This window comes from Orycteropus afer, unplaced genomic scaffold (assembly GCF_000298275.1).
Source record: "Orycteropus afer afer isolate SDZICR_OR568_19922 unplaced genomic scaffold, OryAfe1.0 scaffold00083, whole genome shotgun sequence".
Classification (NCBI taxonomy): Eukaryota; Metazoa; Chordata; class Mammalia; order Tubulidentata; family Orycteropodidae; genus Orycteropus; species Orycteropus afer.
Window position 1 is genome coordinate 4,815,942 of NW_006921670.1, and position 21,501 is coordinate 4,837,442.

Sequence of the window (21,501 nt, forward strand, 5' to 3'; positions counted from 1 at the left end):
ATAGTTTTTAATTAGTAATGAAATTTATACTTTTTTTTTTTTTTTTTTGTCAATACCACATCTGGTAGGTAGGTACACTTCCAGGCTATCTCAGTTTAGACTAGCCACATTGCATGTGCTCAGTCACCACACATAGGACAGCACAGGCCCAGAGCCTGAGAGTTGTGCGAAGCGTAGATGCTATATTAGTGTCCTGGGGCCGCTGCAACCAGTTGCCACAGCAGAATGGCTTAAAATAACAGAGTTTACTTTCCCACAGTTTTGGAGCCTTGTTGTTAGGTGCCATCGAGCTACTTCTGACTCATCACAACCCTTATGTACCACAGAACGAAACACTGCCTGGTCCTGCACCTTCCTCACAACCGTTTTCTTTGAGCCCATTGCTGAAGCCACTGTGTTGGCGTGTCTCCTTGAGGGTCTTCCTCTTTTCACTGACCCTCTACTTTATCAACCGGGACTGGTCCCTCCTGACAGCGTGTCCCAAGTGCGTGAGACAAAGTCTCACCATCCTTGCTTCTAAGGAGCATTCCAGCTGGGCTTCTTCCAAGACAGATTGGTTTGCTCTTCTTCCATAGTATATTTAGTATTCTTTACCAATGGCGTAATTGAAAAGCATCAATTTTTTTTTTCAGTCTTCTTTATTCATTATTCACCTTTTGCATACATACGAAATGATTAAAAATACCGTGGCTTGAGTCAGATGCACCTTAGTCCTCAAAGTGACTCCTTTGCTTTTGAACACTTTAAAAGAGGTCTTTTGCAACACGTGTGTCTGATGCAACATGTCATTTGTTTTCTTGACTCCTGCTTCCATGACCATTGATTGTGGATCCAACTGAAATGAAATCCTTGACAACTTCAATCTTTTCTCCATATATCATAATGTTGCTTATTGGTCCAGTTGTGAGGGTTTTTGTTTTTACTTTATGTTGAGGTATAAACCATACCAAAGGCTGTAGTTTTTAACCTTCATCAGTAAGTGCTTCAAATCATCTTCACTTTCAGCAAGCAAGATTGTGTCATCTGCATGTCACAGGTTGTTAGTGAGTCTTCCTCCAATCCTGATACTGTGTTGTTCTTCGTGTAGTCTGGTTTCTCAGATTATTTGCTCAACATACAGATTGAATACGTATGGTGAAAGGATACAACCGGGACACACACCTTTTGATTTTAAACCATGAAGTATCCCCTTGGTTTGTTTGAACCACTCCCTTTTGGTCTGTGTGCAGGTTCTGCACGAGCACAATGCAGTTCTGGAAGCTAGAAGTCTAAACTCAAGCTGACAGCAGAAGTTCCTGTTGAGGGCTCTGAGAAAGAATCTATTCCATGACTCTCTCCCAGCTTCAGGTGTCGCTGACGATCCTTGATGTCCCTACCTTGTGGACACATTGCTCCATTCTCTGCCTCTGTCTTCACGTCGTGTTCTCCTGTCTGTCCCTGTGTCCAAATTTCCTACTTTTTTAAGGGTACCAGTGATTGAGTTAGGGCCCACCACAATCCACTGTGACCTCACCTTAATTTGATGGTGTCTTCAGTGACCCTGTTTCCAAATGAGGTCATATTCCGAGGTGCTGAATGAGCATAAATTGGAGGAGGGGGATACTCGTCAACCCAGTACAGTCACTAAATCAAATGAATTGAAGTTTATACGTCACTGATGTGATTTTCTGGGTCACTGAGGCACAATGGGGTTAAACTCTGGTTTAAGGTATGGTGTTGCAAGCATAGGTAATATCGGTACCTCCCTCCTTCCCCGGTTTATCATTACTGTGGGGTTAGAAGTATTATAACAGAGACTATGGCTTAAGTCACACTAGTGATGATTTGGGTAAACTCAAAGGGGAGAGGTAAAGAAGAGTTGGTTTTTGGGGGAAATGTAGAGGTGTGTTCTTCATAAAACTGGTACAGAGGCAAAGCATACAGTGGGGGGAGGGGGAGTACTCACTCTGCTAGGAGCCCAACAGCTGAAATAGGTCATCAAACAAGTTTCTATATTGGTCGTTAACACTCAGCATCTCTTCAGGGTAGAGAGGAAGCAGCTGGGAGAACTATAGCTTTAAACCAAAATACTTTCCAAAGTGATAAGTTATGTGAAAGTGTCTGGAATCTTGGAAGAAATGAGATTGTGAGTCGAGTATAAGGAACCTGAACTTAGATATTTCTAGACAAGGAAATATCAGAGCAAAGATAGACAGACACGTGTTCTTGAGATTGTAGCCACAGCAGTGGTTCAAAAGTATTAGGAAACTGAAGGATTTAACCCTGACCATGATGCTAAAGAGACACTTTCTGATGAACTCAGTTTGTCGAGGGGCTTTTTCCAAACATGGACAACAAGGGTGAAAAGCAGTGACAAATAAGAGAGTATCAGTGAAGTGTTCAGAGTTGTGTCAGGCATTAGAATAGAGAAGCAACTGAGACTTGCAAAAAACTTGGCAGATTTAAGGCACCTGTGAGTGTGTTTGGTGACTGGGACTAATTGTCATGTGGGGCCTCAGACCAGAAATGGGAGAGAAGCACCCCTCCCCCACAAGAAAGTGAGACGAATAGGGGAAAGATTTAAACAGTTTTTGAAAGGGGGAATAAGGAAACTGGTTCAAAGACTGATCGTTTTGGTGCCAATTTCAGGCAAGATTCTAGACTAGGTTATCAAAAAGGTGGCTGTTAAACACTTAGGATAGGAATCAGTGGTCACAGTTGGCTATAGGTTGCAACTTGGCTCATTTCCCTCATTGATTAGTAAGAAATACTGGATCATAACAAGTGATGTAGTCATTCTGTCTTCATTTCAACAGACCGTTTAGCAAGCTGTCTCACTGTTTTGCATGAGATGGGAAAATAAAGGCTAAATGCTAAAGCAGTTGTGTAAATCAGTAAATGGTTGACTGTTTCTGGGTGGTCAGTTTCAGGTCGGAAGGAAGTTTTTAGCCGTGTGCTGCTTCATCATCCTCAGCTCTTTCAAGTTCAGCATCCCACTGATAGCCAGATGGGGAACCCAAACTAGCAATAAATGGAATAACTGGATCAAAAAGAACTGGATGGGCTGACTCTTAACAAATTAGACTGTAATAGCAGTCCATCCATTTAATAAGTAATTACTGAGCATCTGTTATGTCCCAGGCACATAGAGATAAATCCAAAGTTCTAAGCTTAGATAAATGACTGAAAATTTTTAAAAACCAGCTGCTTAGATACTACATGGGCGAGAGATGATTCAGCGTATTTTAAAATATTGTAGACTTTAATTGACAGTAAGCTCAGTATGTGGATTAGGAATTAGATGTGACCCCCGAGAAGCTGAGATCTTGTTGGGCCCCGTCATCGGCCCTGAGCACAGCAGGATGACACACGGCGCGGTCCGGCACCGTCCTCACAGTCGCAGCTGTGAGTGAGCTGCCCTTGCTGTGCCCAGTTCTTAGGCACCGTTCATGAAAGCGCAACTTGTACCAGAAGAGTGGTGATAACCCTGCTGTACTCCTGTAGAACGTGGCGCTCTGTTTGGGCTCTGTATCAAGAAATGGAGTGAGACACAGGTGAAGGAACTAAGCTTGAGGACAAGGCGCAAGGGCACTGTGATCACTGTCTCCAGACACGGGGAGAGCCGTCCTGTGGAGTAATAAGTGTTGAGTGCATTTCTAAGCATTTCAAGTAAAATTCTCAAACAACCTACCGAAGTTAATATTACTCTGATTTTAAGATGAGAACACTTGAGACTCAGAAAAATTAAGTAAGTAACTTGTTCCAGGTTACACAGCTTAGAAATGGCAGGGCTGGGGTATAAACCCAGGCAGACTAACCCTAGAGCTAAGCTCTTAACCCAATGTCCTCCTGGCTCGTGGAAAAGGCTCTATCTACCTTTGTTCTCTGTGGCCTCAAGGGGATCCGTTGGCTTCAGTGGGTGACAGTACAAGGAGACTCACTTCAGCTCAGCTAAAAACTCTTTAATGGGCAGCTGGCTCACAGAATGCGGGCGGGGGAGCATCCTTTCCCCGTCACTGGAAGTTCGCACACTCCTGAAACCATGGGGAGAGAGTGGGGGCAGTCACCGCAGACCCCTCCACACCGGCTCTCCGTGACTGTTTGTGTATTCAGTAGAAGTCATGAGTTGAAACTCCAGTGTGTTATTTTCCAAGTTAATACAGTTTTATCACCATTGGTATAACAGTACTTTCTTTAAAGCATTTATTGATTAGTTTCAGTCAACTCAGTATTTTATGGTTTATGGCACACCTCCAGTAATAACTCCTCAGCTAGACAAAAGTCATACTGTCACACATATTTTTTTTCTGTGCAGATGTTTTCCTGATCATAAACTTCATGGTTTTTACTGTAGAAAAATTGCAAAGTCTAAATAATAAGCTCTTAATCATCTCACTGCTGAGAGATAATTATTGTTAATAATTTTCTCTGTTTTCCCCAAACGTATATTTTTTATAAATATGTTTCTGAGAAAAATTTGACAGCATTTGCTTCTGATCTCCCAAGATTCTTTTCACAGAAAAGCATCACTGTTTTGTTTTGCTGATTTCTGAACGCACCATCTTTTTGTGGGTGTCTAGGTTTCTGCCTCAATGCTCAAGCAGTTCCCCAGCAGTGGTCTGAGTCCAGGTCTTTTCAATGTGGGGCTCCAGTTATCTCCTCAACAAATTGCCATGCTGAGCCAGCTTCCACAGATCCCCCAGTTTCAGTTGGTAAGTAGCAGCTTTTCCTCCGAAAGCTGAAAAGGTTGTTTGCACATTGTGTTGGTGTTGCTTTCTCTAGTTTTGATTTGCTTTATTTATGTTTGCCAGTTCTTATGGTTAGAGGTTACTAGTTCACACTTTTATGCCAACTATTGACTATGCTTAAGTGTTGATAGAGAGGAGCCCTGGGAGCATGATGGTTATGCCCTTGGCCGCTAACCAAAAGGTTGGCAGTTCAAACCCAGCCAGTGACTCCGTGGGAGAAAGACCTGGCAATCTGCTCCATAAAGATTGAAGCCTCAAAAACCCTGTGGGGTGCTTCCACTCTGTCACATGGGCCCACTGTGAGTTGGAAACCAGCTCCTCCACCTCTAACAACAGCAAAGCATTGATTCAGCCCAGCTGGAGGTAAACATCACCCATAGACCCAGAGACTTGGTGACGCACTCCTCTGTGGGATTTTTGAATTAGTGGCCTTAATTCATTTCACAGCCCAGCCCAGTGTTCTCAGAGGCCAGGCTGGGTTGACGGTGGCGGCCTCCTCTCTGTCTTGCAGGCTTGTCAGCTTCTCCTGCAGCAGCAGCAACAGCAGCAGCTACTGCAGAACCAGAGGAAGATTTCCCAGGCTGTGCGCCAACAGCAGGAGCAGCAGGTGTGTGCTTCTCGTCGGCCGCAGGTGTGGGGTTGGGCTGCTCATCCAAAGGTTGCCAGTTTGAATCCACCAGCAGTGCTGCAGAAGAAAAGCGAATCATCTGCTTCCTTACGGTTGCAGCCGCCGGAAACCCTGCAGAGCTCAGTTCTACTCTGAGCCCACGTGGTTCCTGGGGTCGCCCCGAGTCAGAATCAGCTCAGTGCCAGCTGGGGTGGGTGTGGCGTTGGAAGGGTCCCTCTAGTGCTCTGTGTGAGGCATGCATCTCAGTGTAACCTCTGATTGCAAAGGAATCGGGCGTGGCCTTGCCCTGTGAAGTTCCGGTTTAGAGGCTGAGCAGGCTTTCCTTTTTCTGCCTTCCCTGGCCGCCGCCTCCGTCTGCCCTGCCCCACAGCTGGCTCGCATGGTGAACGCCCTCCAGCAGCAGCAGCAGCAGCAGCAGCGGCAGCCCAGCATGAAGCATTCGCCGTCGCATCCCGTGGGGCCCAAGCCACATCTGGACAACATGGTACCCAATGCTCTGAATGTGGGGCTCCCAGACCTTCAAACCAAAGGGCCAATACCTGGATATGGTTCTGGTAAGTCCTCAGAGATGAAAACCACCATTTTTCTTTTTTTCTGTTTTTCAACTCCTGACTGTCATGTTGTAGACCTGTGCTAGAGGTGAGACTTCATTGCCCTGTTTGTGCCACAGCTGTACAAGGTGGATAGATATTCTTATCCTTGTTTCACAAATGAGAAATCTAAGGTCAGATAGAGTTTCTATGATTTTCTGACACTTACTACACAGCTGGTCAATAATAGAGACAGGCCTCTACTCTCTCTCACTGAGCAGTCTTTCACTACAACATGCTTGTGGATGGCGGTCTGCTCTGCTGCCAGCAGGAATTTCTCAAAGCCAGGTTACACGCATGTCCAGGCCGTGAGTGCCACACACGTCTGAGATCACCATCTGTCTCAGCACCCATAAGCGGAAGCATTGGGCTCTGCTACTGAGACTGTCTTCTTGTGGAAGAAGTGAGAAACTAAAATTACAGAGCAAACCAATAAAATTCATCTGATGGGAGTATTTCTTCATCAGCACAAGTTAGGGTCTACCTCTGACATCCATCAGGAGGCTTTTGGCCAGCAAATGATAGCTCTTTTGGAACCAGGGAACATTTTGTGAATGGAATTTCATCAGTGAGGCAACAGGTATCTAAATTAAAAATTAAAAAAAGCACAACATACCCCAGTAAGTTTCTTCTCAAACTGCCAGCATTGGCATTTTAGGTAAATAAGATACTGTTCTATGCAAAGTAGAAAACAAGAGTTGGGGGAACCTGAAAACCATGTTCCAAAGTGACAGAGTGACCCTGGCCAAATGGCCCTACTCTCTGGCTAGTTCAGTGACCTTCCAGCTGGGATGCCCAAGCAGGGATGAGCAAAGACTTCGTGGCATCTTTGATCCAGGGTAGGTTTAAGGGAGTTAATTTCTGGATCCTCAGCTTCTCCCAGGGGTGCTGTCTTACAGATGATCTCCCTGAGAACTGATGGAGATTCTAGCTAGCCTTCTCCCGCTTGACAGACAAGAAGGGCAGTGTCTTCCCCTGTACCGTAGGCTCAGCTCTCCGCATGCCACAGGCTCTCCCCGATGCCACAGCTTCCTGGGTGTGCTCCTCTGGGTGGAGAACAGCAGAACACCCGGCAGGGGGGAAGCCTCCCTGAGTGGTTGATGGGACTGTTCCCCATCTCCACATTCTTCTTCATTTTCTGGAGGATGAAGCTTGGCATAAGAATTTGGATTTTTTGGTGTGTGTGGAGTTGTTCGGAATTGAGACACAATGTGTAACAGTAGAGCCGTGCAGCTGTGCCTCTCCCTTCCCCATTCCTCAGTGCTTGCTTCTCACGGTTGAGCCTGGTCAGTGCAGAGCAAAGCGGGCACGTGGAAGCCAAAAGCCGCTCTCTTCCACGTATTTTGATGCAAGTAGCTCTTTTCCACTTTCCTGAGTGCTGACTCCTGGAATGTGTCATCAGCCAGAAAGAAAAGCCCCTTCAGGCACCTCGAGCAGCATTGGTTAGTGACACGGATTCTTTTAAACAGAAACACATGTTCAGTCTGTACCAGGTAAAGCTCAGGGGAATCTTTTATGTCATTTCTTTTAGGCTGGGCAGGCCTTAGTCAGCCTAATGTTCAAAACCCACAATCACACAATGTGCTTCTTCCAGTGACAGTCGGGCCTTAGGATGGTTAATATTTTCTGCCTCTTATTTAAAAATAAAACTATGTGTTGGCTGCAAATGCCTTCGCTTTTAGCGGTGTGTGCCTTTCTCACACTGTCCTGTTAGATTGGTGGCATTATTTCTGATTATTGTACTGCATTCTTCCTCATTCCCAAGGGCTGGGTGATCAGAGTTCAGTGAACACATACTTAATGGAGAAATTTCATGCTTTTTGTCATCCTCTTTTATAAAATAGCTTGTAAATTTAGCTGTGCGTTATGTTACTACACGCTAAGGAGCAACAGCATATTGGCATCTTTTTACGTTTTATCACTTACTGAAACAATGGATAAATTCATTCAGTTAGGTTTTAGTCATATTAATTGTGATCTGTTTATAATCTGCTTTGTAAGAGTCATGCTATAATTGATTTCAGTTACAGTTTTCCTTAATTACCACATTTGTTTGAATTGAAAAATTGGGGGACTGACAGCAAGTTGGATTTGGCTGTGAGTTTTGAATGAGTTAAACTGCAGCTCTAAGACTTTGACAAAGATATATTTAAAGCAAATGAAGAGGTTAAGTTTTTTACCAAAAAAAATTACATTGCAAAGGTGTAGTAAAATGAACAACATTTTAGTTTTCCTAATGCTGAATATATTAAACTAAAGAAGAACCTCTAGACGGCAAACAATATCAAAAGTTTATTAACAGCTTGATAAAGCCTCTCGTGGTATGTTTTCCCAAAGCTAAAAATCGTAATGACTACCAACGACGTGAGTCATCCTTAACTGGTCGTTTTAGGAAAAAGATGGCTTCTACTTCTCTGCTTTCAGCAACATTGAAAACTGACTTCCTTGGGTTGTCAGAGGGGAATAGGCCGTCTGAAAATTACATTTCACTCTCTCTGTGCCTGGGCCGGGGAATGGCATACACTTAGCAAAGAGTTCGGAAACTTAAATGATGTTCTAACAAGACTGCTGCTTACTCTGCTTCTACTGCTTCAGCCCACTTCTCCTAAATAATTCCCCATTGACTTATTTATGGAATAAGATTTCTTAGTTATTTCTGTCTATAAAAATAATATAGGGAGAACTTCTCTGTAGTAGTAAGTCCTTGATATCCATGTATGTCTAAACTAATAATAGACAAATAAAAGGTCATTCATCTCATTAAAAAAAAAAATTCATTTCCAGTGTTCGTGTTCTGCTCTTTATATTTAAAATTAGCAAAGTCTGTCATTTTCATGTGTATGCTGTACCCAAGAAAAGGCAGAGTTACGGATATTGTAGTTTTTTAAATGGCAGAACACTGGGGTTAGGATTATGTTGATCTTGTGTGCATATGGAACTGGATGCCAACAGTATGTTAGAAGTCATTTCTTTTCTTCTGTCATTTATCTTTTATTATAATGATTATAAGTGCAGTAGTTTGGTTCTGAATGTGAAAAAAGGAGTAACAGAAACTAAGAAAGCAAGACAAAGAGAATGAAGGAGTGATAATTTAAGAAGTTAATTTGGGAGAGTTTCCTTGAGGAGGTAGCCAGTGTACCCTGCCCACGTGGTAGGAATGAATAGACTATGAAGTAGGGGTGTGGCGGCCGGAGAAAGTCACTATGGCACCGGCAGATACAGTAGCAGTGGGATGTGTTTGTGAGAATGATGAGACAGTAAAAGAGATGTACTGATGAAATGAGCCCCACGCAAGGCACATGGCTTATCTGTATTTGCATCTCAGCTCCTAATACAGAGCCTGACACAAATTAGATAGTAAGTATGCAGTGAACTGAGCTAAAGTTCTGTGCTTACAAGCTAGAGAATCACGAGGCCTGCACGAGTTTGGATTTGATGAAGTAGGTGGCTGTGGATGGGATGGGCTCCTAAGTAGCCCAGAGGTCACCAGTGATGCTCATCCCGCTAGGGCCCCCGGACCCAGAATTCCTCCCCTCGGAATTTGTTGAGCACATTATTATCCTGGTATTGGGCCCAGTAAGAGCAGTGACATCAGAAGGACACGAGAGTTATGTACCGTCTGGCTTGGATTTTCCCTCTCATAGTTGGGGTTTGTAGATGGAACCTTCCAAGGGAGTTTCGTCTCCGATTCTGCTTACTCCCTTAATTGTTCTTTCTCCTTACCCCAAGTTTTGCCACTGAGTTTTGCTGCTGCTGTATTGTGGTGGCACTCCATTCCCAAGTTTCTCGTGAGAACAATGACCACTTTACCTGAGGTGCATGTGGAGTTCCTCCAACTTTTCCCTCTCCTAAGTTCTAGAACTTAATTTTTTTACATTCACATATCACAGAAGAACTCTAAGCAGATGAAATTAAATAACATCAATTCATTAAGAGTTTGAAATAAATTTTAGAGCAACTTTAAAGATAATATTTTTGTAGTGATACCACCTTGGAAACCCGAGGGGGGGGGGTCGCTGTGAGCTGGGACTAACTCGACAGCAGTAAGTTTTTGTTTTTAAGGTGTAAGGAATGATTCCTTATCTTATAACTGATCTTTTTTTTTTTTTTAATCTTAGAATCTGAGGTGTTTTTCCAAAGCGCTTCCTCCACGATTGGAACTGAGCTCTCAGACAGCCAGGACGCTGAGTGCCTCGGCTGGTTTGCTCTGTCCGAGGCAGAGGGGTCATTTGCCCAACAGCAACCAGCTTCCATTAAAGCCTGTGTCAGAGAAGTCCTGTTCTCAGACACCCTTCTTCATCTTTTTTTAAGTCATCTGATTCAGATATTCCCATCTTATTCCAAGGATTACTGCTTTCCTTCCTCCGCCCCCTTGCAATCACTTGGATTAGTAAATTCTCTTAACAAACAGTGTGATGGAGCAGCATTTCAAACATAGGTCACGTAGATTTTAGAACAGATTTGAGCCTGGTTTGTTAGGATTTTATAAAACTTTTATAAATCTATCCCAGGTAGGTAGGATAACTTCACAGGGGAAAAAACTGTGACATGGCCCACAGCAGGGCTTGGGTAAATGAGACTGGCCCACAGCAGGGCTTGGAAGGGCCACTGAGGCACTAGGGGTGGAAGAGGAAAGAGCAGGCAGAGGTTAGAGAGCAGAGAGGGGACAGTGTGGCGGAGCCAGGCCTGGCTTTGGGTTTTTGTGGGCACCTGGGCTTTGAAGTGGTGGGGCCCTGCTCACCTCCCTGGATGCTTGCACTTTGCTGTGTGGCTATACCATTTATGACTCCTCCTCATTTTTCTGTAGTTATTCCTTGGTCTTCATCTCCCTTGTCCTGTTTCATTTATTCATTTTAGTTCTTTGTGTTACTTTTTGGAGAAACCATTTAGGAAATGTTACCTGTGTTCTGACCCGAGATGGACAGTGCATGCTGTGAGGCTATGTCCACAAGCTTTCTCACATGGCTCTCACTTGCCCAGCTCCATGCAGTGGTGAAGCAGTGCCTACCCAGACCCTTGCTAAGGGCCTGACTCCTGAGACTTAAATAAGCACATTAAACTCTGAACCTCTACCAACTGCCAACTCAAGCCCCAAGGTCTCCCTCATTGCATAAAGACCTCTTTCAAGTTACCGGTTGGATACTACCTGGACACCCATCCAACCCATTTTTGCATCGCCAGTTCTCTTTCTAAAACACAAATCGAGTTCTCCGTCCCTCACTGAAACATTTCTTTATCTCTCTTAGAAAAGCTCCAAACTCAGCCTGATGTATAAGGAGCCTGTACGACCTGACTCTTCATTTCTCCCCCATCTCCTGCCGCTCTCCACCTCACTTCCTCCCACAGTGAGCTAACCGTTGGACCCACCTTGAACCTCTGGCCATTCCCTAAGTGTGCTAAGTGTCATGCGCCAGAGCTCCTGTACTTTGTTCTCTTTACTTACTCAAGTACCTGTCCTTAGGCCCAAGATCAGTGAGCCCTTCTTCTGCGAGGCCTTTGCTCCTGCATAGACCCTTACCACAGCCCTGCAGCTGCTGTTACACCACACTGGTTTGCTGCGTGGACATCTCCATCTTGATTGGAGAATCTTTGGCCCCAGCCATTGTCTGGCCCAAATGTTAGCTGTTTGAGTAAGTGAACGTGCAAGTGCACAGAGTGTCTTTATTACAATATAGACATCACACTCTTTTTCATATGTAACAAAGTCATCCCTTTGATAGCAACAGGAAGCCAAGAGCTGAGCATGGAATCAAAATATCTGTTTCTAAGTGGGGGGGAAGCTTGTGTGAGTTTAGTCTTTGAGTGGCTGACAGAGGCAGGTCGCGGGCTGTGCCTCAGAACTCTTGGTGGCTGATACTCGAAATGTACAGAAAGACATAAAACGTGCTTCTGCGTTTTAGGTTTCAGCTCTGGCGGAATGGACTATGGCATGGTTGGTGGGAAGGAGGCCGGAACCGAGTCTCGCTTTAAACAGTGGACCTCCATGATGGAGGGACTGCCCTCTGTAGCCACACAGGAAGCCAGTATGCACAAAAATGGTAAGAGCAAGCCACGGTTTGTGAGTTGAAGCCAGTTGGGCCCTCAGCTGACCCGAGGCAGGTTCCTGTGAAATTATGTCGAAGCGCAGATCTTCAGCTTTTTCCTAATGAGTCTCCTGATTTTTTCCCCCAAATCTTAAGATCACCTAGGATAAGAAGGTTGGGTCATATGTATGTCAGATTCCATAAGAAACTTAGACACGCTGGTTCTTCTTAAGGTGAGCAGGATTTCCCATCAGCCCATGGGCTTGAGGTCTGTTACAGCAGCAGTGAACCTGGGGTCTCAATATGGTAGAACCCTGATAATAATAAATTGGCTGACTGGACAGAATTAGCTTCTTGGACTTTTTTTTCCCCTCCTCTGAGGTGCAGGAGAGCACACGAAGTATATTGTTTGATCCAAACGAAGTTCATTGGTCCATACAGGAGATTTGAATTCTCTGTAAAGCTGTCTTGTTCTTTGTGAATTATAGTGTCTGCAAAGACAGAATTTGAGGACACCGCAGGTTTTGGTTGTCAGCTTGGGTTGTCACTTCCTCGTCATGGTTTGCTGTGAGGGCCTCTTTCCCTGTGAAACAAAGGGTCTCAGAACCGTGCTTCAGCCTTTGTTTCAGTGTCTGCTCCTTTGGACAGTCCACCCAGTTAGACTCAACTGTCTGTGAGAGCCTGGTATATAAATAGGTGCTGCTGTCGCTTCTTGCCGGCCTCAGCCTGGCCAAGTCGTTCAGCTTGAAGCCTTTTGGGTTTCCTTCATAAACCACCCTTTAATGTATTGCCTGGGAGATGGGTGAAGTGGCCACATGGCATTATCATTTGATTTTGTGCCACAGAATCAAGGATGATTTATTGAAATTATAAAGTCTGTTGCTGGCCCGCATAATCCAAGCCCAAAATCATCTGTAGCTTTGGGTACTTTTCCACTTCCTTAGACTGAATTGGGTCCCCTGGCCCTAAGGACGTGATAGGGGCATGATAGTAAGTATGAATTGACATGTGAGAGGGTATCTTGAAGGTAAAATACCCACTTCCCTTTTTAGAGGTTATGAGTAATGCTTTCCCTACTTGCTTAGCCTTTCATTTTCTCCTACTTCACCATAATGTGTCCTTAAGCCAGATTTCTGAAAATGCTTCCAGAAAGCTAATGACAGGGAGGTGGTCCTGATAAAATTCCTGCTAGACCAAATGAAACAAACCATCATTACCAATATCAACAGAGATTTTTTCATTTATTTTTTCCCCTTAACAAAGATTTTAATACATTACCCTAGAAGTAATCTTACTTGTATATAAACAGACTAGACATAGATTAAGTGACAAAATACCAAACCAACCCCAACCCACTGTGATGGAGTCAGTTTCGACTCATAGCAACCCTGTAAACCAAATCAAACCAAACTGACTGCCATTGAGTTGGATCCAACTCCTAGCAACCCCTCCTTGGGTTTTCGAGGCGGTATCACTACGGAAGTAGATTGCCCAACCTTCCTTCCAAGGAGTGGCTGGTGGATTTGAACCGCCAGCCTTCTGGTTAGCAGTCAAGTACCTTAGGCACTACACAACCGGAGTTCCTGATAGCAACCCTGTAGCGCAGGGTAAAACTGCCCCATAGGATTTCCAAGGCTGTAAATCTTTATGGAAGAGACTGCCTCATCTCTCCTGTGGAGCAGCTGGTGGATTGGAACACCAACCTTTTAGTTAGCAACTCAGTGCTTTAACTACAATGCCACCAGAGCTCCTTGACACAGTGTAGTAAAACTCATGTGAGGAATAAGTAGAATGGCATCTCATGGATGTCTTGTAATTTTGTTTAATGTTCTTTTTGTTTGTTGATTAGTTTGAAGGAATTTTTATTTGTTTGTTTGTTTGTTTGTTTTCCTACTCTGTAGCCTATAAAATGCAGAAAGGGAGCCCCTGACAAAATCACTGAAATGCCCTCAGGAACACAGTTAGAAAGGATTTGCTGCTGATTGGGTGGGAGACCTGGCCATCAGAGCTGCAGGAGCATGGTCTCATTGCCTTGGAATTTAAAGCAATCGCAGATGCTTTTCTCTCCAGCAGGCTCTGTCTTCACCCTGCCTTTCTGAGCTGCACTAGGCCCGGTCAGCACTAAAGAACTGAAGTGGGAGGCATCAGTAGAAACACAGTTCACAATCTTCTTTTCTGCAACAAGTTATTTCATATTTTTCCTGTTTCTCACTTGTGAGTTCTTAGCATAGAGACTTTGGGGATAATGGTATGCTGTGTAGTTTGTGACAGTTTCATGAATTCCCGAGACCATAGCATTTTTAAACTAAAAGGCATATTGGAGAATGGGAAAAATCCTGTGTGCAGAAGAAGTGAGAAACTGAGCAGCTTAGCCAGATACAATGAATTGTTCTGGTCACACTGCTTCCCAGCTGTACACTAAGTCTGGGAGGCAGCCCGTATCCCAGTGCTCTTTTTACTGCGTAACGTTCAGAACATTGTATTTGCTTGAGTTGTTTGGAATGGAAGATAGACAAGTTCTGTTCACAAGGGTTCTTTTTAGGTGTGAATTAATTTTCTTTCTCCTTTCCCAGGCGCTATAGTGGCCCCTGGTAAGACCCGAGGAGGGTCACCATACAACCAGTTTGATATCATCCCGGGTGACACACTGGGTGGCCATACGGGTCCTGCTGGTGATAGCTGGTTACCTGCCAAATCTCCACCAACAAATAAAATCGGAAGTAAATCCAGCAATGCCAGTTGGCCTCCAGGTATTGTCCAGGAAATACCTTTTCTGGGGTGGCATTTGTGTTTTCATAATATTGATTTCGGGTACTGAACACATTGCTTTTGCAACCCACTTAACTGAAGTTAACTGATGTCATTTTTTCAGCCAGTTATTATTGTCTGATAAAAGCCAGGAATGTGCTGTGTACTGTGGTAGATAGAGAATTTCCATTAGTGGGGGGCTCTGCTTCCCAGCAGTCGGGAAGAAAAGGTATGGAATCTGATCAGCTGCACAGAGTTACTATGTGGTAAATACCACCCAGTCCTGTTACCCAAGGAAGTCAGGAAGAGTGGAGTCTAGAGGTCAAGAAAGGTGCCATTTGACCTGACACTGGACGTTCATCTCGTGGACAGGATGCTTTGGCATCTTGGTTCTTTGAAGTGGCCACTGAATTGATTTGTTCATTAAGCAAGTATCTTTTAGTACTTTAAGCAAGTTAGGTTGCAGATAAGCAGTGAATGCAATGAGATTGTTGGATAAATATTTTTATTTCTTACATAAATAATCTACTTTCATTGTAGAAAAATAAGAAAATTTAGTAAGGCAAAAATGAAATCAGTAATTCCAAGACAGTGGTATCTGTTCTTGCAGACCTTTTGCTGTGCATATTTGTGACGTGAATGTGTATGGTTTAATGTTTATAAAGGGGGCCATATAATGGATCTTGTTCTTCCTCGTCATGATTGGGAAAATGCATGTTTATTCATTCTACCGTATAGCTTTAAATATAATTTTAATTGGCCCCCCAAAACACTATAACCTCTCAGGTGTATTCTAGGCATTTCACATGATGAGCCAATCATTCCTGGGCATCAGTGTAGTGGAGGTCATTTGTATCACTTTTTCTTTGATGAGATCTCAGCCAGTTTCTGGTGAGGAATATGGGGGGGGTCACTGGTCTCCCACCCAGCCTTGCTGCCAGTTCTTGGCCTGGATGCCTGGACCATTCCCAGGAGTACCAGAGAACATGACCCTGACCTGCCTGCCTCCAGGCCTGAATCTCCTTTGGGAGCAGAAAGGTCAGGTCCTGGGGCCAGGTATTGATGAGCGATGACCGCAAGTTCACTACCACAGACCAACAGAGAGAAGGTCAGCAATGTTACTGTAACACAAAGATGCAGATACTACTGGGAGGGAGAGGATGTGTTCACGCTGATTTTTTTCCCTTCATAATGAAAATCAGGAGTAAAATAGATCAATATTTAATGCTGACTTCACAGACCCATTTCTTACAGCAAAAAATAACTTTATTGTTTTTGAACAACCTCCTACCCCTAATTATTTGTTCTCCTTGTCTTAGAATTCCAACCAGGAGTGCCATGGAAAGGTATCCAAAACATTGACCCTGAATCTGACCCCTATGTCACCCCAGGAAGTGTGCTGGGGGGTACAGCCACATCTCCCATTGTAGATACTGACCACCAACTTCTGCGGGATAACACCACAGGTAAAACAGTAGAACATTCTTTGCACCTATTGAACACCCAGCATTTTCCTGTGTGTTGGTCTGTGGAGGCTTTTGTATTTGCTAGAACCTAATGATTCAACCAGAAAACAGAAGGATATGTAGCTTTTTGCATTTTGTTCTTGTAGATATTTTTTTGTTCTCTCTTGTACTAAAGGTTAAACTAAACACTCTCGAAGTTTTACCGCTTCTACTGACATTTATATGCAATATTCTCTTCTTGTTCTTCACCTGTTGTCCAAAGGGTCTAATTCTTCCCTCAACACCTCGCTGCCTTCACCTGGTGCCTGGCCCTACAGTGCCTCTGACAACTCCTTTACCAACGTTCATAGCACTTCAGGTATGAGTGGGACCGCTTGTCCTTTGGTTCGCATTTTCCATCAGATCCCTCTCTGCAGTGTTTGAAATGTGTTTCTTAAATACGTTCAGAAATCTTGAAGAGCGGAGGTCAGCACAGACTATCCCAAGGTGTTAATTTTTGTTCCTTTCTCAGTATCTGTTCTGTACAAGTAATCACTAATTCACTTGCATAGACTTGCATGAGCACACCTTTTGTATTGGGCTTTTGTCCTCAGGGAGCTGCTGGTCTCACCGAAGGAGGATGAGGCAAATACAGCTTTAGGACAAGCCAGATAATGATATAGTTGATATAGTGCTGTGGGTAGTCAGAAGACAGAAGTCACATACTAATGTCACAAGTGTTTTTCTTCTGACCAGTCAGCCATGGGACTGTGAGAAGAAGCACTTAAGTTGTTACAGGTTGTTATTCCTAAATCAGCCAGTGTAGCTTTCATTCCTCTAAAAATCTGCCCTCTTACAGACAAAGGCTAAAAGTAAGGAAAGAGGACCAAAGAAATGGAGAGGACCTCCAATACTTGTACCAACATATTTGTTGAGTTCTGTGTGTGTGTGTGTGTGTGTGTGTGTGTTTGAAAGACAAAGAAAAGGCTATAATAAAGCCTTTGAAGTCATTCACTTAGCACAGTGCCTTATAGATAGGTAGACAAATCGTTGGTAAATGGCACCTTGGTCTTGCAAAATTTGACCTTAAGCCATTAAAGTCATTAATGCTGCTTTACTTGGCAAAAGCAACTAAAACAAATCTTTAGCTAGCTACTAAGACACTGCAGCCTACAAATTGTCTTCTCTTCCTTTCCATCCCATGTCATACCAGCAGTGCTACAATAGCTACTTTTTATTGAATGTTCCTGCAGGCCAGGCGTCAGCTAAGCCTTCAGCATGGATTCTTACCCTACTTTCGCTGAAATCTGTGACAGACCATGCGTCTGTCAGTTTGTTGTACTGTGGTGGCTTGCATGTTGCTGTGAGGCTGGAGGCTATGCCAGCAGGGTCAACCATGGAGGACAGGTTTCAGTGGAGCTTCCAGACTAAGACTCAGAAGAAGGGAGGGCCCATCCAGTTCTCATAGAATTGGCCAGTGGAAACCTAATGAATAGCAGTGAAACACTGTCCATTACTGGAAAACTTTGTCTGATACAGTGCCAGAAGATGAGCCCCTCAGGTCAGAAGGCACTCAACATATATGACTGGGGAAGAGCTCCCTCCTCAAAGTAGAGTCAACCTTCATGACATGCATGGTTGAAGTAAAGCTTTCAGGACCTCCATTTCCTGATGTGGCACAACTCAAAATGGGAAGAAACAGCTGCAAACATCCATTAATCGGAACATAGAATGTGTGAAATACGAACCTAAGGAAATGGAAGATTGTCAAAAATAAAACAGAACTCAGGAAGATTGGTATCCTAGGCATTAGTGAGCTGAAATGGACCGCTTTTGGCCATTTTGAACCAGACAGCCATGTACTCTATTATGCCAGGAATGACAAATTGAAGAGGAATGGTGTGACATTCATCATCACAAAGAATGTTTCTTGAAGATCTATCCTGAAGTACAGCGCTGTCAGTGATAGGATAATATCCATGTACCTACAAGGAAGACCAATTAATACTACTACCATTTAAATTTATGCACTAACCACCAAAGCCAACCAAGGAAATTGAAGATTTTTACCAACTTTGCAGTCTGAAATTGACCAAACATGCCATCAAGATGTGTTGATTGTTACTGTTGATTGGAATGCAAAAGTTGGAAACAAAGAAACATCACTAGTAGTTGAAAAATATGGCCTTGGTGATAGATGTAATACCAGAGATCTCATGGTAGAATTTTGCAAGACCAATGACTTACTCATTGCAGATACCTTTTTTCAATGACATAAATGGCAACTATACCTGTGGACACCAGATGGAATACTTACGAATCAGATCGACAACATTTGTGGAAAGAGGCGATGGGGAAGCTCGGTATCCTCAGCCAGAACCAGGCCAGGAGCTGACTGTGGACCAGACCACCAACCGCTCACAGGCAAGTTCAGTTTGAAGCTGAAGACAATTAAAACAAGTCCACGAGGGCCCAAATATGACCTTGATTATATCCCTCCTGGGGAGCTCTGGTAGCATAGTGCCTAAGGCACTTGACTGCTCACCAGAAGGCTGGCGGTTCAAACCCAAGGGAGGGGTCGCTATGAGTCGGGGCCGACTCGATGGCAAATGACAACAACAACAACAATATATCCCTCCTGAATTGAGAGACCATCTGAAGGACACATTGGATGCATTGAACACCAGTAACCAAAAACAGATGAATTGTGGGACGACATCAGGAACATCATCCATGAAGAAAACAGAAGATCATTTAAAAGACAGGAAAGGAAGGAAAGACCAAAATGGATGTCAGAAGAGACTCTGAAACCTGCTGTTGAAAGGAGAGTGGCTAAAGCGAACGGAAGCAGTGGCAGGATAAAAGAGCTGAACAGAAGATTTCAAAGAGCAGCTGGAGAAGACGGAGTCAGTCATTGCAGTGAAACGTGCAGGGACCTGGAGTTAAAAACCAAAAGGGAAGAGCACCCTTGGCATTTCCCAAGCTGAAAGAACTGATGAAAAAAAGTCAAGTCTTGAGTTGCAGTGTTGAAAGATTCTTTGGGCAAAATACTGTGTGATGCAGGAAACATCAAAAGAAGGTAGACGGAATACACAGAGTCAATGTACCAAAACTAGTCAGTGTTCATCCATTTCAGGAGGTGGCATATGATCAAGAACAAATGATGTTGAAGGAAGGAGTCAAAGCTACACAGGGAAGAATTGGTGAAAAACAAGGATCCAGGAATTGACGGACTATCCACTGAAATGTTTCAACAAATGGATGCCACACTGGAGGTACTTATTATCTATGCCAAGAAATTTGGAAGACCAGCTACCTGGACAGTTGACTGGAAGAGATGTATATTTGTACCCATTCCAAAGAAAGGTGATCCAACAAAATGTGGAAATTATCTTAAAATATCGTTATTATCACATGCAAGTAGAATATTGCTGAAGATAATTCAAAAAACAGTTGCAGCAGTATATTGACAGGGAACTTACAGAAATGCAAGGATTCAGAAGAAGATGCGGAATGAGGGCTATCTTTGCTGATGTCAGATGGATCATGGCTGAAGGCAGAGAATACCAGAAAGATGTTGACTTGTGTTTTATTGACTATGCAAACATTCGATTGTGTGGATCGTAACAAATTATGGATAACATTGAGAAGAACGGGAATTCCAGAACACTTAATAGTGCTCATGAGGAACGTGTACAATGGACCAAGAAGCAGCTGTTCAGACAGAACTAGGATATACCGCATGATTTAAAATCAGGAAGGGGGTATGTCAGGGTTGTATCCTTTCACCACACTTACTCAGTCTGTCTGCTGAGCACATAAGCTGAGAAGCTGCACAATATGAAGAAGAACGCAGCCTCAGGACTGGAGGGAGACTCACTAACAACCTGCAATGTGCAGCCGACACCACCTTGTTAGCTGAAAGTGAAGATGACTTGAAGCACTTACTGATGAAGATTAAAGGCTACAGTTTGTAGTATGGATTACACCTCAATATAAAGAAAACAAAAATCCTCACAACTGGACCAATAAGCAGCATCACGATAAATGGAGGGAGGATTAAAGTTGTCAAAGATTTCTTATTACTTGGTTCCACAATCAACACCCATGGAAGCAGCAGTCAAGAAATCAGACAACGTATTGCACTGGGCAGATGTGCTACAAAAGACCTCTTTAAAGTGGTGAAGAGCAGAGATATGTCTTTGAAGGCTAAGGTGCATCTAACCCAAGCCATGATATTTGCAATCACCTCATGTGTATGTGAGAGCTAGACAGTGAATAAAGAAGACTGAAGAAGAGTTAGTGCTTTTGAGTTGTGGTATTGGTGAAGAATACTGAAAGTACCATGGACTGCCAGACGAACGAACAAATCTGCCCTAGAGAAAGTACAGCCAGAATGCTCCTTGGAGGTGAGAGTCGGCAGACTTGGTCTCACCTACTTTGGTCGTGTTGTCAGAAAAGACCATTCCCTGGAGAAGGGATGTCATGCTTGGTAAAGCAGAGAGTCAACGACAAGAGGGAAAGCCCCCACAAGGTGGACTGACACAGTGGCTGCAACAATGGGCTCAGGCGTAGCAAGGACTGTGAGGCTGGCGCAGGACCGGGCAGTGCTTCGTTCCGGTGCACACAGGGCCACTGTGGGTCAGAGCCAACTCAACAGCACCTAACAACAGCAGCACGGTCTATGAGGAAGGCTTGGTGGTACGCCAACTTTGTAAATGGAGAAACTGAGGTTCAGAGGGCGGATATGGTTTGTCTCAGGGCTGAGCACATGTGTAAAGGAGCCAGCTGAATCCCATGTTTCTAACCACCACCGTACATTGTACTTTCGTAGGACTTCTTCCGATTTGGGCAAAATCTTGTTTTCACCTGCCTCTTACTCTTCTAATTACTTTTATCTCAGGCTGACTGACCTATTTTATCTTTTGCATGCAGTTGGTCATTCACCTGATAGATGCCCCAAGAGTACCTTCAGACTTGTCTAAAATCGGAAGTGTATTTCCCGCCCCCACAGTCATCTTCCCTTTTTAACTGAGCTCTTCCTCTTTCCTAATTGTGCTCCATGCATCACTGAGTCACCAGACTCAGGCATTCCTCACGTTTTCCTTTCTCCCTCACTCCCTTCCCCAGGCAGTGACCATGTTCCCTGAGAGATTAACTCTTCAGTCATCTTATACCCATGAGCGATGAGGTCTTTTTTTCTGGTCTCTTTACTGTCACCCAAGTTTACACTCTTAATTCTGGAGGCTGGATCAGCTGGACAGATTTCCTGATGGCATCTTAGTCTGCCTTCAGCCTACTGTTGTAGCCTCCTTTTGTGTCTCTGTGAAACGTTGTTCA

At 43.9% G+C, this 21,501-nt stretch overlaps 1 protein-coding gene across 1 annotated transcript in view; it reads left to right on the forward strand.

Annotated features, from left to right (window-relative positions):
• Positions 1 to 21,501, forward strand: part of TNRC6B (trinucleotide repeat containing adaptor 6B) — a 171,503-nt gene that overhangs the window by 143,383 nt on the left and 6,619 nt on the right. Inside the window, exons 12-18 of the mRNA XM_042781065.1 lie at positions 4,560 to 4,691; positions 5,239 to 5,334; positions 5,726 to 5,909; positions 11,846 to 11,983; positions 14,542 to 14,718; positions 16,036 to 16,182; positions 16,445 to 16,540. Coding sequence (XP_042636999.1) covers positions 4,560 to 4,691; positions 5,239 to 5,334; positions 5,726 to 5,909; positions 11,846 to 11,983; positions 14,542 to 14,718; positions 16,036 to 16,182; positions 16,445 to 16,540 — 970 coding nt within the window. The remainder of the gene's footprint in view (positions 1 to 4,559; positions 4,692 to 5,238; positions 5,335 to 5,725; positions 5,910 to 11,845; positions 11,984 to 14,541; positions 14,719 to 16,035; positions 16,183 to 16,444; positions 16,541 to 21,501) is intronic.